Here is a 14,009-nt window from a genome sequence, read left to right on the forward strand (position 1 = left end):
TTATAAATTCATTAATTTTTTTGTCAGACAGGAGAAATATATGCCCTCAAAACTACATAAAACTACTAAAAGGCAAGACAATTTGCAACTTCTATGCATTTTTTAACCCCCAGTGGTGAATAAGAATATAGCAAATCTTTGAAAAACCCAATAAAATGTATAAAGTGCAAATTAGGCCCTCGTCTTTCATGATTAATATTTCTGTAAGTAGAAAATGAAAATGTTTCCAATTAAAAGCACTGATTAGGTTATTTTAACTTACCTATGTGATTTTTAAGGAAAAGAGCTATCTGTAGCTATGATGTGAATCTGATTTGACAGAATATATGCTGTTACATTAGACACAGGCTAATAATCCTATAGAGATGTAACTAGTAGAAAAAACTCAATTAGTAAAATTCTGTTATTTTGGAACAATAAAATATGTTACTTAAAAAAATGAAATACAGGATGCTTGGCTGGCTCGGTTGATAGAGCATGTGACTCTTGGTGTTGGGGTCTTGAGTTTCAGCCACACATCGGGTGAGAGACTAAATGAATAATTAATTAAAAAAATATATGTTACTGACTCACAAAATGTACTTTCAAAAACTTCTGAAACAATTTTTTTGAAATTTATTTCTAAAAGTCACAGAGACAAAACTTTAAAAGTGACACATTATACTAAGGATACATGCGTGAGCAAAAAAAAAAAAAAAAAAAAAAAAAAAAGCATGGGAATACAAAAATAAACATAGTAAACTTTTAATGAATACAGTATCTTGGATACAAGTAGAATACCACTAGGTAAGAACTGTATTTACCTTAGAAGTCTATGATAGTATGGATTGAGATAAATGAAGGTTTAGGACAGTCACTTCACTATTCACAAGTTAATCAGTGCTGACCAGAAACTAAAGCAATTTATTTCAGGCTAAGATTTTCAATCAAATTATAGGATGAATCTTCTATTTAATGAATATGTTTTAAGGTGATTTGTACTCATTTAAAGTCAGTTGGGGCAAGTCAAACCACAGAGAGCCCTCACAAAGACTAAGCACCAAATGACGAAATGTTTGTGGCTTTCGTTTTGGGCCACTTTAAATTTTATTTTGTTTAAATGTGTTTTCCATTAACATTCACATACAAATTCTTTCAGGCAAAAGTTTTAACATGGAACTTTCTGCTTGGAGATCTTGCCAACTTTTACTTACAACAGTTTTTAAGCAATGAATACTTCAGAAAAATCCCAAGCTGATACTTAATTGGTTACAATTGTAAGATGCAGAGCTTTTTCTTTAAAGTTTTCTGGTCCCCCAAAATCAGTAGGGCCAAATGCATTAACTGGAAGTAGCATTTGTTTAAAAAAAAAAAAAAAAAAAGTTTTAAAGATGATAATGAATAAAATAACTATTTAGGCTCTCATACACAATCTTTCTAAATTTTCACCCTGTAGGAAATAATTACAATGTCTTTCAGGCTTGCTATATGCCCCACAGAATTAAAACAAAACAAAACAAAACAACAACAACAAGGAATTTAACATTTCAACAAGCTAGTAACTATTTACTGTAAGCATATAGTGAAATTCTGGAAGACATACTACCATACTTCAAGAAAACACTATTAACAGGTAAGCATGTGTTGAAGAAGGCAGTTTATAAATGAAACATTACAAATCTTATGTTTATGCATACAACTTATAAAATAGAAAAAAAACTGCTATTTTTCCAATAGTATAGCATCACACTAACACTATATAGTTAAGATTGAAAGCTTCTGTACACATGTCCATTACACCTTCATGGCAGCATACACCTTAGACATTTTCGTTTGTTATCCAACATATGCCAACCATGGCTTCACGGATTTGTACCAGTTTGAGCAGGCTAAAGCAATCATTCTGCCTTACCTATTGAACTATGAGACAAAGTTAACCAGTTTCAGGGAACAAAAAGTTTCATAATCAGTAAACAAACATATTAAACCTCCACAACAGGATGGAAAATGCTTCTAAGGACATGATATGATCCTAATAGGAGGAAGAATTATGCCCCTAGATATATATATGTGGGAATAGTTAGGAGCCTGGAGAAATACATGAACACATATGGGACCTAAACGATCATCAAATCAATAATAACTACTAGAAACTCAAATGTGAATTATTGGTTTTTCTTGTGCAACATCATCCAGTTTACTGCTTAGGACTACTCAAAACTGTTCTGCCACTATGTGTTTGCTGTTAGTGCAAATTAATATTAAAATAGGGAGCAGTCTGAATCACATGGAATTTTGAAAAATTAGAATGATTGTATATGTAACCTTATTTTTGTATTCTGAAAATGCTATAAAACTCAATTATTTTCCTAGCTTCTTAGATATTCTACCATCTTAGTTAATTCAAAAGAAACATGGTTGCCTGCAAATTCTTTACTAGGGGAAGTAAAAGCAAAGTATATTTTGGTTATGTTTTGCTGCTGGTCTCCTCATGTATGTGCTTTAGCAATGACAGCACTACTCCAGGCATTAATTGTGCTACTTTACATAACTAAACGTGAGAAAAACTCAAATTTTGCCGAGCAATTTTTTTTTTTTCTTGGTGGCAGGCTTATTTTAAAATGAAAACAACACAAAAACTAACATAAAATCTAAAAATCAGATGGGCACTTTGACAACCCGAACTAGGAACTTAAGTCTGTAAAAGAAACTTAAGACATGGAAAGCTGTTTCTGAAAAACATAACCTTCTTACTCACTTTGGTTTTTTTTTTTTTTTTTTTTCAAATGAAGATTTGTGGCAAAATGACCTCAAAGATAACTCCAAGTCACATAGGGCATTCATGTTAGTGCTTTGTAATAGAAATATATTTCATGAGTATTTTAAACTTAAACGTTTTCAAGAAATTTAAGTTTGTTTTTTTTTTAAAGCTCTAGTCCAAGTCTTCAGCTGTTTAGTTTTTAAAAAATATAATTTGGGTCTCCAATGGAGAGGATATAACTTACAGGATAAGTGAGGTTCACAGAGATCATTTCCTGAACATGGTTGACCTTTAACAGGACTGATTATTTCCTCACCCAAACAGTTATGCAGGATACTGCCAGATCTCCCACTACAAAAATCTTGCCAGTCTTTCTAGACAATTGTTTATCATCCATGTTTAAAAACCTTGCACCACCAGAGGCAAAAGCGCATAAAAGTGAAAGTAAGTTAACTCGGTTCTATTTACCTAAAGTCTTATAAATCATATGGAAACATTAATGTATAGAAAGTAATTTCCTTATTATCTGATCTGTCAGCCAAAAGCTAATTACTAGTCTTCTGTAAAAACAGGAAACTCAATCATAAAATGTCTATGTTTAAATAAAAATGCCAATCTTTAAATCTTTTAACATCAAGACATTGGGAAAAAAAAAAGCTTGCAAGTTCAAGATGATGCTTGAAATGAAAGCTATGGTTAAAAAAATTTGTTTATAGTAAGAGACTAAAATCATGTCACTGCAAAATTCCCCATGGCTTTTGGCACTGACATTAAAAGAACGATTTTAGTCTTTTGGTCACTTGAAGCTGCTACTAATACAATAAGCCTTTCAAAAGGGTGAAAAAAAGACAGTGAGGAACTGAAGGATAGATAAGGTAACTACATCATATACAAGCATAGTTTGAAATAAAGACAGTCATTTCTGCAAGGGATCTGAAGATAGAAGAACAGTTTCCCACCATCCCTTCCTTTTTGAAGAGGATCCTCTAATCAGAAATAATTCCTTTAAGTTACTGTGAGTGGTGTTGCCTGGCAGCAGCTTCAATTTCCTAGGCTAGTGTTCAATCCAAGTAATTAAGTAATTTCACAAGGAATAATCATATATGGCAACAGGGTAAAAAAGCAGGGCAGTTCTTCCATGCACAAACATTTCAGGAGAAAAACCATCAATTTTAAAGATAACCATCAGGTTTCAGGTATCCTAGCACACTCTAAACCCTAAGTTTTGCTTTACACCATTGGTGACTAAAATTAACAGTAAGTTTTGCAGTGAGGTTTTTTTTTTTTTTTTTTTTTGTTTTTTGCCTGCAACTATATACACATTGCAAAACTATTCTGCATCACATGATTTTAAATGAAATAAATATAAAAATGAACCACACAATCAACACATAACTTTAATACTCCACATTTATCTTGATCACAATGGTGGTAACCTCCTTGTCAACAATCTTGGGAGTTGAGGAGCTGATTCTCATTCTCATATCCATCAGGCAGGTATGCTCTCCTCAGCTGGTCTGACTTAGGTATGGAGCCTCCATTCTTCACATGGCGAGACAGGAAAGCACGGACTGCTGGGTGATCAGCTTTCTCGAGTGGGATGTTGGCTTCCAGGCACATTTTCACAAAGTCCTGGATAACACTGACTTTCTCTGTTTGCGCAGTACTGTTGCACTGAAGGGATGCAGTTAGGGGCCTCTGCTTCTTTCTCACGTTCTGCTCTTCAAATTCGGCCTTCCTCTTGGTATGAGTCTTTGACTTAAGGTGGTCACTAATGGCAGACTTGCGAACATGATTCAGAACCACATTGCAAGAAGTGCAGAAGAGTTTTCCTCCATCTTCGTGCAGCTCACCTCCAAACTCAGTGACTCGATCCAGGGGAGTCACATACAAAGCAGTCTTAGAACGGTTTCGGGCAGGTGGTGCTGTCACTACAAATCTTTCCATTCTGACTCTGAATAAGGTTCTTCAGAGACAAGAGAAACAAAGATAAGTGTTATAACAACAATTCATTCAGGAAGTAATTAACAAACAAAAGACAGGTATGAGTATTTTAAGATTTAAAGATTTCAGAAAACTTAATTCAAATTAATAGACTGTGTCTATTAACTCTTAACTTACCTGAAAATATGTAAGGGAAGGCAAAACCAGAGCAAATTACTAGTAACAATCAGGTCCATTCCTTGAATTTGATGAAATTCAAATAAATTAGAATTATGAAAAAAGAATTTCCAACTATTCCAGATGTCACTATCTTTTAGGAAAACCTGATCTGATGCCAATATTTAGGGTATCAATTATATTACTCTCATTCAACTTAGATGTGTATTGAAGTTTAAAAGAGCTTCTTTTCCCATCACAGTTTTGGGGCAACTGATTTTAGGAACACAATTGTAGGGAATTATGTACAAAGTCTGTTCAAACAGGTGGGCCACTAAACTGGCTTATTTCTATATGAAGATGGATATAATGTCCAAAACTGTTCGGAAAAAACAAAAAGTAAAAACCAAGAAAGAACACAGACCAGCTGCAATTAATAGCAGCAACAAGGACATTAAATTTTAAAGCCAAAATACAGAGCTCAAAGTAAGTCATGTTTTAAAAAGTTTATTTATTTGAGAGAGACCGAGCACAAGTGGGGGAGGGGCAGAGAGAGTGGGAGAGCGAGAATCTCAAGCAGGCTCTGGGCTGTCAGCACAGAGCCCAACATGGGGCTCAATCCCTTGAAAGGCAAGATCATGACCTGAGTTGAAATCAAGAGTCAGACACTCAACTGACTGAGCCACCCAGGTGCCCCAGTCATATTTTAATGCAAATATACCTCCACTGAGTTTTATAAAGGTGATGATCAAGATATGCAAATGCTTTTTCTAATACTTGTTTCCTCTTTTTACCATTAAAAATACCTTTGTTAATTATTTATTTTACCTATTAATAAGTTAGCACAAATCTAAAAAGTTAACATAGTGCCTAGTATATGATAGGTGCTCAATCACAATTCGATGGAAAGTAAATGATTATCTTTGTTATTTTTCTGAATCTTTAACTCAGGAGTGGCATGATAATTTATTAATTTATCCTAATAACAAAATTTTATGATTATTACCAAAATCATGACGTTACTTCTATGGACACTGAAAAATTGAGATACCAAACAAATATTTTCAGTGACAACCATTTGTTCTCTGGAGCTATTCCTTCGGACTAAGCTCTTACATTAACCTATATATAACAAATTAAAAAATCAGCAATAATGAAGTTATTCCCTTAACCCATACTAGAGAATTCATAGCTGGGTTATATGAAATCTCTCTCAAAAGACCTCTAAATTGCTAATATATGTGTTATGTATGACACCTGTGGACATAAATTCAGAAAGGTAACATTTCACAGAAATTCTGGAAAATATGATAAAGTTTAGATTTTAATAGATTTAATTGTTTTCTTTCCATTAAAAAAATTGTTTAATGCTGGACTCTCATGTGTCAAATTTTGTTAGACTACAGGTTTTTAATGGCATACAAGACAGATATGATTCCTGCCCCACAAAATAGTAGTGAATTACTATTACACATTTTTGTACTTTAATAGTTTCTTTCTTTTTTCTTTTGTTTTTTTTTTTCCCCCCTCTTAAGTAGGCTTCACATCCTGCTCGGAGCCCAACACAGCGCTTGAACTCACCACCCTGAGATCAAGAATTCGATGTTCAACTGACTGAGCCAACCAGGCGCCCCAATGGTAGTGTTTTTACTCTTACAGCAAATCAGTCCCAAATATGATTAATGGTTCTAGGCTAGTAATGAAAAACATTAAGTATCTGTGCCCAGGAATGCTTAAATTTTTCAATGAGAAAAGTCCTCTGTCTTTAAATATTTGGATTTCAAACTTTAAAACAATAAACATGTTCATTATTCTTTGAAGCATAAAATGCTCCATCATTTGTGCTAATGTTAAAGGCCTATACATTCCAAAGACTTGTAACTTTCAAAAAGTCTGTTTGTGTTACTGCAGAGGCAAATATCCACCCAGTAGAGGATGCCCGACTTTACAGACCTGAATAACAAGTGTTTTCAACAAAAGGTAAAGATATTTTAAACGAGGAAGTTAAAAAGTTAGCCAATAAAAGAGAAGCAGATTATTTACTAGATCGAAATAAAACTCGTAAGTTTTCAAGTTTAAATGTTTACCCGGTCAGTTTCCAGTTTTTTCGTCTTGATACTTAGCAGTGAATGGTCTCCAGAGCAAAACCAGAGACGATGGAAATCCTGGAACTTTCGTTTGTTCAAACCCGGAGATGCTTTCAAATCAGTTTTTCAACAAGTGGTGATGGGGAAATAGTTTCTGGGCTTGCACCCTATTTTCCCTGCGGTGCCGGGAAGTCATGCCTTTACTGTAAAACATGAAAAACAAATGGAAAGAAAAAATGGGGGAGGGGGAGGGAAGAAGGGTAGATAAAAAGACGAACAACACAGCCACCACGCAGGTGTCTTTGAAATCGCTCCCTTTAGGTAACTTCACCCAAATCCGGATCCCAACGTTTACCTCAACACCTCCACACTCCTCAACCCAGTCCTTTCTCAGTTGTCTGCCCCGCTTTGCACCTCCTCGCGCGCCCCAGGCCCGAGGGTTCGGGAGGGGGAGGGAAAGGCGGGGCGCGGGACGTTCCCGGCGTCTAGACTCCCTCCTCCCGCGCCAAGCTCAGCACGCTGGCGCCCCACAACCCTTGCCCCGCTAGCTGGGCAGGGCCGAGACCCAGCCGCCGGCCGTGGGCCCGGGAACTCGACAGCAGAGTTGGCGGCAGTCTCAGGGGAGGAGGCGGCGGGCGCCTGGCGGAGGCGTCCGCTGTCAGGCTTCCCGTCTCCTCCCTCTTCCTCCCGCCGACAACGGCGCCCCGGCCCCGCCCCCGGCTCCCGCTTCAGGACGGAAGGCCCCGGGCCCAAAGCCCGCACCAACGGCCGGGCCCACCCTCGGCCTCCCTAGTTCCTCGGTACCGTAGGATCGGGGCCGCCGATAGGGGAAGTGGACGAGACCCGGCCGGAAAGGAAAGGAGGAAGAAGAAAAAAAGGAGCCAGGGGGTGAAGGAGGAGGAAAACCCGCCGCCGCCGCCGCCGTCGTCGTCGTCGTCGCCGTTGCCCGATCGAGCCCCGCGGCGGCCGCCGTGTCCCCCGCCGCGCCCCGTCCTCTTGCGCCGCCTACGGCAAAGCTCGTAGGCGGTCCCCAGCAACCGCCGAGCAGCATTGACCAACGGACCGCAAGTCTATCAAACAGACGGCTGATTCGGCCAATGGGAGTGGAAGGGTGGGCATGTGTGTGATTGGCAACTTCATATATCCAATGAAAACTGGGGGCGTGGGTGGGCGGAGCCGGAAGTAGAGCCAGCCGAGAGGCCCCTGTCCGGCTCGGGCGGAGGGAAGGGGGAGGGAACTAGAGGAGGAGGAGGTTAGCCGAGGCAGCTACAGCGGCGGCGGCGTAGGGGCTGGTACGCGCTGGGCGGCGAGAGCCTCATGGCGGAGGAAGAGAGCGATCAAGAGGCCGAACGCCTCGGAGAAGAGCTCGTGGCCATTGTGGAGTCCCCGCCAGGCCCTGTTGGGCTCAGAGCTGCGGGTGACGGCAGAGGTGGCGCTGGCAGCGGCAGCTGCGGTGTCGGCGGCTTTGGGATCAGCAGTCGGGATTACTGCCGACGCTTCTGTCAGGTGAGGCGCCCGTCGGCCGCCCGGACTTGTCACCCGGGTCCTGGGCCTCCCTGCTTTTCCTGGCCTTTTCGTTCTCGAATCAGGGCTGTGTCCGGTGTCCGCTCTACCAGCCCAACAAGGAGAGAGAGTGAAGCTCCCTCCTCCACCTATCCGGCTTGGGGTGGGGGGCAGGGAGCGGGACTGGGATGACCCGCGGGTTTAGGGTTGCTGAGAAAGTGAGTTTGTCAGGGGTTGGAAGGGCTGGAGAGAAGGGGGGTCAGCTGGCAGGAAAACTGTGTACTGACATGCCTCCTCTGCTCCAAACAGACCCCTTTCTGCCCGAGGGTCCCGCCTTCTTGGGTTTCCTACCCTGTTCCTTCTCACCTCATTTGGAATCTCTGGCAACATTTCCTGCCTTCCCTTCTCCGCCCCTTGCCCCCCGTATTCTCCCCTTTTTCGGAGATGGGAGGCGTGCCATCTCTCTACCGCCCCCTCTCCTGTCATCGCCACCCCTCCCCCTCTGCTAGGGTCTCCTGTCATCCCCTCACGAGATCCCACTGGGCCATTTCTCCAGTTGGTTTTAGGCGCTGACCCACTGTTAGTTACTTTTTTGGGAGGTGGGGTTAAGGCAGTGTGATTGTCATCTTTCCTTTTCTTACCCCGGTTCCCCGACACACGTAGTTTGTTTTTTAATGAGCTGTTGATAGAGAAAGTAGTTTTCCTTAAACTATTGCTCCGATTACCTCACCACCCCCTTCATGTTTTAAATTACAATGTATTTTATGTAGCCTGTAAAATACAGTGTCTAAACAGTGACGGTAAATTATTTACTTGGTCGTCTGCCACTACGATTTGATGTAGTTGAAAGTGTTTGACTGTAATCAAATATTATAGCAAGAAAGTACTTGTCTAGGGGTAAAATTTGTGTAATTTACACTCACATCTACGTGTATTTATACTTTAAATATTTCGTTCTCATTCACCATACTCTTGCGAATTGGATTTTTTTTTTATTCCTTTAACACTCCATTCCCTTGTTTTATTTGTTTATTATCTTACAGTATAGGGTTTGAATCATGGCTCCACCACTTCCTAGTCTTGTTACCTTGTAACCTAAGTAACCTACTGGTTACTTAATTTCCCTGTGCCTTAGTTTCCTCTTCAGTCAAATAGGAAGAGTAATTAAATGGGTGAATATGTAAAGGGTTTGCATCTTTTACATGTTAATTGAAGGTAGCTATTAATTTCATCTCGGTAACAAGTAGGAATGAAGTTAACCAGCGGTGGGCATTGTATTTGCTGAAATTTGATGTTATGCCTTTCCAGGCATTGAAAGAAAACGGATGGATTGACCTTTTCAATTAAGTTTTTAATGCTTTAAATTGTTTTCGACTCCCTCCTCCCACCTCTATAGATAAATTGGTTTGAAGGTGGAAATTGTCTTGGGATGAAGTGTGTCAGTTTTCTTTGACATTGCTCTTTGGTGACTTTCTTGGAAGTATATGTTTGCATATGTTTTGGTATTGGCATTCACTGGACTTAGAGGCTCAGTGTCTTTACAGTACATATCTTCTTATTGTATATTTTACGTGTAGAAACCATGTTATCAGTATACTTTGCATCTATGGGAATTTTAAACTTCCAAAAATTAGGTTACAGTTGATTTTTTAAATACATTCACGGGCAGAAAGGGTTTTTTTCATTTTTTTTCTATGTTTTGCTTTTTATATTTTTAATGAGCGACTTGGTTTTGGTTACATTTAGCTTTGTGGATTTACTTGATCAGATAATTGTTAATTGCTGTAGCACTTAAAATTTTGAGGGCCAGAACATTTTTGTAGAACTTTTAACTATTCTTCTGTATCTTGAAATCGGTTTTAAGAACAAATGAATAAATTTGGCCTGGGAAATACAGCATCCGAACAGTGACAGTAAATTATTTTAAGAACAAATGAAGTTGATGGTTCTATAAAAGTTCGCTGCCTTCTAAATATCCAGGAAAGTAAATTAAACAGGAAGTACTTAACGAACCTTTATTTTATATTGCTAAATTATGAGTTAAGTTAAACTGACATACTTTCATGTTACCAACTTTTACCTGAAACCTCATTACATATTTTATAGTACTCTAGATTACCAGTAGATTTGTTCCTGGGTTCTTGTCCTATTTCCACCTTCCAGGTGAGCTTTGTAAAGTCTTTTTTACATTAAAACTTTAAGATGGAATAAAAGATTATCTGTCTTAAGTTGAATTTTATCCATTGATTAATATAATCTAGTATAGTAGTTCTGTTTCATTCGCCAGTAAAGGAAACAGTGGATCATATAATCTAATTCCCAAAGATTTTCTTTTTAAGCATTTGGTTTTCTAATATTCACTAAGGATAATATGAAGTAATTTATATTCATTAGATTACTTAATCATGGGTAATCTGCAAAATGCATAATATGCACTTGGGTGGGTGTCGGTTAACATACATGAATTAGGGACACCTGGGTGGTTCAGTTGGTTGGGTGTCCAGCTTCGGCTCAGGTCATGATCTTATGGTTTGTGGGTTCGAGCCCCATATCAGGCTCTGCAGTGACAACTCAAGCCTGAAGCCTGCTTTGGATTTTGTGTGTGTGTGTGTGTGTGTGTGTGTGTGTGTGTGTGTGTGTGTGTCTGCCCCTCCTCCTCTTGTGCACGTGCTCTCTCCCTCTCTCTCTCTCTCTCTCTCAAAAATAAATAAGCATTAAAAAATAATTTAAAAAATACATGAATTATACACAGACGGTTCTGGCATTGAAAAGAAAGGCTTCAATTTATCTTCCTCCTTTTAGAGAGAAATATGAATCAAAATTTCTTGGCAGTTAGTTGTGTGGGTGAAGGGAGAGAGGAAGGAACACTTCAAGAGAGGTTCTTGTATCTTTTACCATAGGGAGAAGTAAAACAGAAGACAGAGGTGATATAAAGTGGTAATAATTATGCCTACACTCAGTGCAGTTGATGATATACTTTTCTGTTTGAGAAACAATACAAGTAATTGTAAAATCTCAGATTAAGGGAATAGCCCCTCAGCTTTCAGCTAGTTTTTGAGGTGATAGATTTGAGAGATTGAAAGTGTTGGTTTCCAAATAGTTACCTGGTGTAGTGTTGGACTAACTGCCCCTATCACATCCTCCCTTGGCTCTTATTAGTAGACCCTGAGCAAATGCTTAAATAGAATTGGCTTGTAACTGATATTTAATTTGCTTTTAGGATGAAAGGAGGGGGAGAATAATTTTTATTGAGGGCCTGCTAACTCTTAAGGCCTTCATATTGGTTTTATTACACAAGTTACATAGTTGAAATTGAGGCTTGAACAAGTTAACTTATTTTCAGTTCTAGTAGGAGGGTGAATTGGGATTTGAACCCAGCCTTCAATTTCTCTTGAAATCACAAATAAATCTTCAAATAATTATAAAATGATTTTTTTTTTTTTTTTTGGCAAGTGGTGCAAAGGGGAAAAGTAGTTACCGGAAGTACTCTGGGAATCATGGGTGAAAAGTTGTAAAAGTCCTCTTTAGTGTCACAGTATAAAAAATACTTCAAGAAACAGTCAGATAATTATTTCTCTGACTTGTTTGGTATTGTGAACTATTTCTCCAATGCCTGAAGGTTGTAATAATTCAGCTTACCTTGTTGGCTAGATATATTGAAATGTTTTCATCGAAAACTGTATACTAACAAGTTAAGAACTTTCTTAGTTTAGTGCCAGAATGAATATAGTGAGTGATAAAGAAGTATTTCTGGAAACACATTGATATGTTGACTAACATAGACTTTTAAATTGTTTTTTACTACAGTAGAGTTAATAGCCATCCCATGAGGATGTCATGAGTATAAAAGGAGTGAATGAACCTGAAGTCCTCAGTACTATACCTAGCACATAGTTAAGATTAAATAGATAGAAGCTATTAATATTTCTCTCCTGCAAAATCCTCTGAAGGTTTAAGAGGGACATTAGAGATAATCTAATCTGTAAGTCACTTATAGTTTATATCCCACAATAAAATTTAGAGAAAATTTGGGAATGTTACAGTTCTAAAATTCTGTTATTTAACTAGAAGATCCTGATGAAATATTAAATGATGTGCAAAAACAACAGCATTTTCTCAGAGATTTTGTTTCCTTCAGCGGACATTTGGCAAAGACAATATTTTTGATTATCTTAATTGGGGGGTTGCTGCTGGTGTATTGTGGGTAGAGGCCAGGGAGGGTGTTGAACATCTTAAAATGCACAGAGCAGCCCAGCAACAAAGAATTATCTGGCTCAAAATATCAGTAGTGCCTAAATTGAGAAACCCCACTACACCTTTACTTTGGAACTCACTGGATACTTTACATCTGTATTACTGATACAAATGGCAAAAAAGTATTCAGTGATCCTTAAGAAAATTTTAACAACTACTGTGTACTGGGCACTTGAATAGGTACCCAAGAGACAATGTAACAGATAAAAAGGATTTGCCTCATGGTTTAAACATTGTTACTTTAGAGAAATTAAAAATTTAATTGTATTTGGAAAACATAATCTTGATTTCTTAGTCTTAATATGGAATTTACATAGTATTTATAGTTCTTTAGTAGTTTCTTAGGGTGTAAGAATGCATTATTAACAATTCTTGCTATTAATTGGAATTATTTTTAATTTACTTTTAATTTTTATAAGTGTTTTATATGTATTTATTTTAAAACATCATACAGGACTTGAATATCAGGAATTGCATTTTGCTGATAATAGAGACTTGACTTGAATACCTTAAACAGTTGTATACATTTCTTTTTTTTTTATGTGAAAAGTCTTGAATGGGTAGTATAGGAATGATATAGTAGCTTTATGATCATTGTACCATCATTTGCTCTTTCTTATCGGTCGTCCTTGTCTTATCTCACATTTGCTTCATGACCCAAGATAGTTGCTGGAGTCCCAGTCATCACATCTGGGTTCTAAGTAGCAGGAACAGGGGTAAACCAAACATATATTGCCCAAATCCTACTCAGTGACTTTCATTTTCATCTTGTTAGGTATCTCCATCTGGAAAAAATGCTAGGAATTTTCTTTTCTTTTTTTTTTTTTTGTATCATTTTTCCTGATAAACACAGGTCTGTGATTTTGTTAGCAAGAAAGAAAATAAGAATAGGTATTAGAGAGGCAACCAGTCCCCGCCCCCCCGGTTTATCATAAAAAGCAGCATATACTGTCCCTTTCTTAACCCACACATTTCCCAAAGGCAATCAGTTGCAACTCTTTTATAGCTCTTATGATCTTTACCTCCATGTTTATAAATATTTTTTTTTTCCTAGTTGTAGATATGATCAGTTAGCCAGCCTACTTGATGGAGGAGATGGGGAATACCTTACCATCTCACTGTTCAGTTTGTACACTTTGAATTTACCACTCCTCCCCTTTTCTCTATATCCACTTCCCTACCCTCTAACCCCTTCCTCCTCTGCCCTATTACTTCTAAGTCTCTTATAGTTTAGCCTTTCCAGAGAATCTGGAGTTTACATTGATTTAGTAGAGGAAGGGATCTTGGGGAGACTCCATGGGTCTGTTTTTCATTCTACTTTCACC

General features: G+C 38.2%; 2 protein-coding genes across 4 annotated transcripts in view; one reads left to right on the forward strand and one right to left on the reverse strand.

Moving 5' to 3' along the window:
• Positions 1 to 1,044: 1,044 nt before the first annotated feature.
• Positions 1,045 to 7,822, reverse strand: CGGBP1 (CGG triplet repeat binding protein 1). 2 transcript variants are annotated; one of them, XM_049628016.1, is made up of 3 exons: positions 7,732 to 7,822; positions 6,928 to 7,130; positions 1,045 to 4,706 (listed from the first exon to the last, which is right to left on the reverse strand). In XM_049628016.1, the coding sequence occupies exon 3, from the start codon at positions 4,685 to 4,687 to the stop codon at positions 4,184 to 4,186; it is 504 nt and encodes a 167-aa protein (XP_049483973.1). In that variant the 5' UTR covers positions 4,688 to 4,706; positions 6,928 to 7,130; positions 7,732 to 7,822; the 3' UTR covers positions 1,045 to 4,183. The 2 variants fall into 2 exon arrangements, with proteins under 2 accessions (XP_049483973.1, XP_049483974.1); XM_049628017.1 differs by lacking the exon at positions 7,732 to 7,822 and adding an exon at positions 7,283 to 7,441.
• Positions 7,823 to 8,226: 404 nt separating this feature from the next.
• ZNF654 (zinc finger protein 654) overlaps positions 8,227 to 14,009 on the forward strand; it is a 94,892-nt gene continuing 89,109 nt past the window's right edge. For both annotated transcript variants that reach the window (XM_049628014.1, XM_049628013.1), the window contains exon 1: positions 8,227 to 8,433. In XM_049628014.1, coding sequence (XP_049483971.1) covers positions 8,245 to 8,433 — 189 coding nt within the window. In that variant the 5' untranslated portion in view covers positions 8,227 to 8,244. The remainder of the gene's footprint in view (positions 8,434 to 14,009) is intronic.

This window comes from Panthera uncia, chromosome C2 (assembly GCF_023721935.1).
Source record: "Panthera uncia isolate 11264 chromosome C2, Puncia_PCG_1.0, whole genome shotgun sequence".
In the NCBI taxonomy this organism is placed as follows: Eukaryota; Metazoa; Chordata; class Mammalia; order Carnivora; family Felidae; genus Panthera; species Panthera uncia.

What these genes read in the sequence shown, in the direction of transcription:
- CGGBP1 (XM_049628016.1), bottom strand. Translation starts at nt 4,687, where the DNA reads ATGGAAAGATTTGTAGTGACAGCACCACCTGCCCGAAACCGTTCTAAG.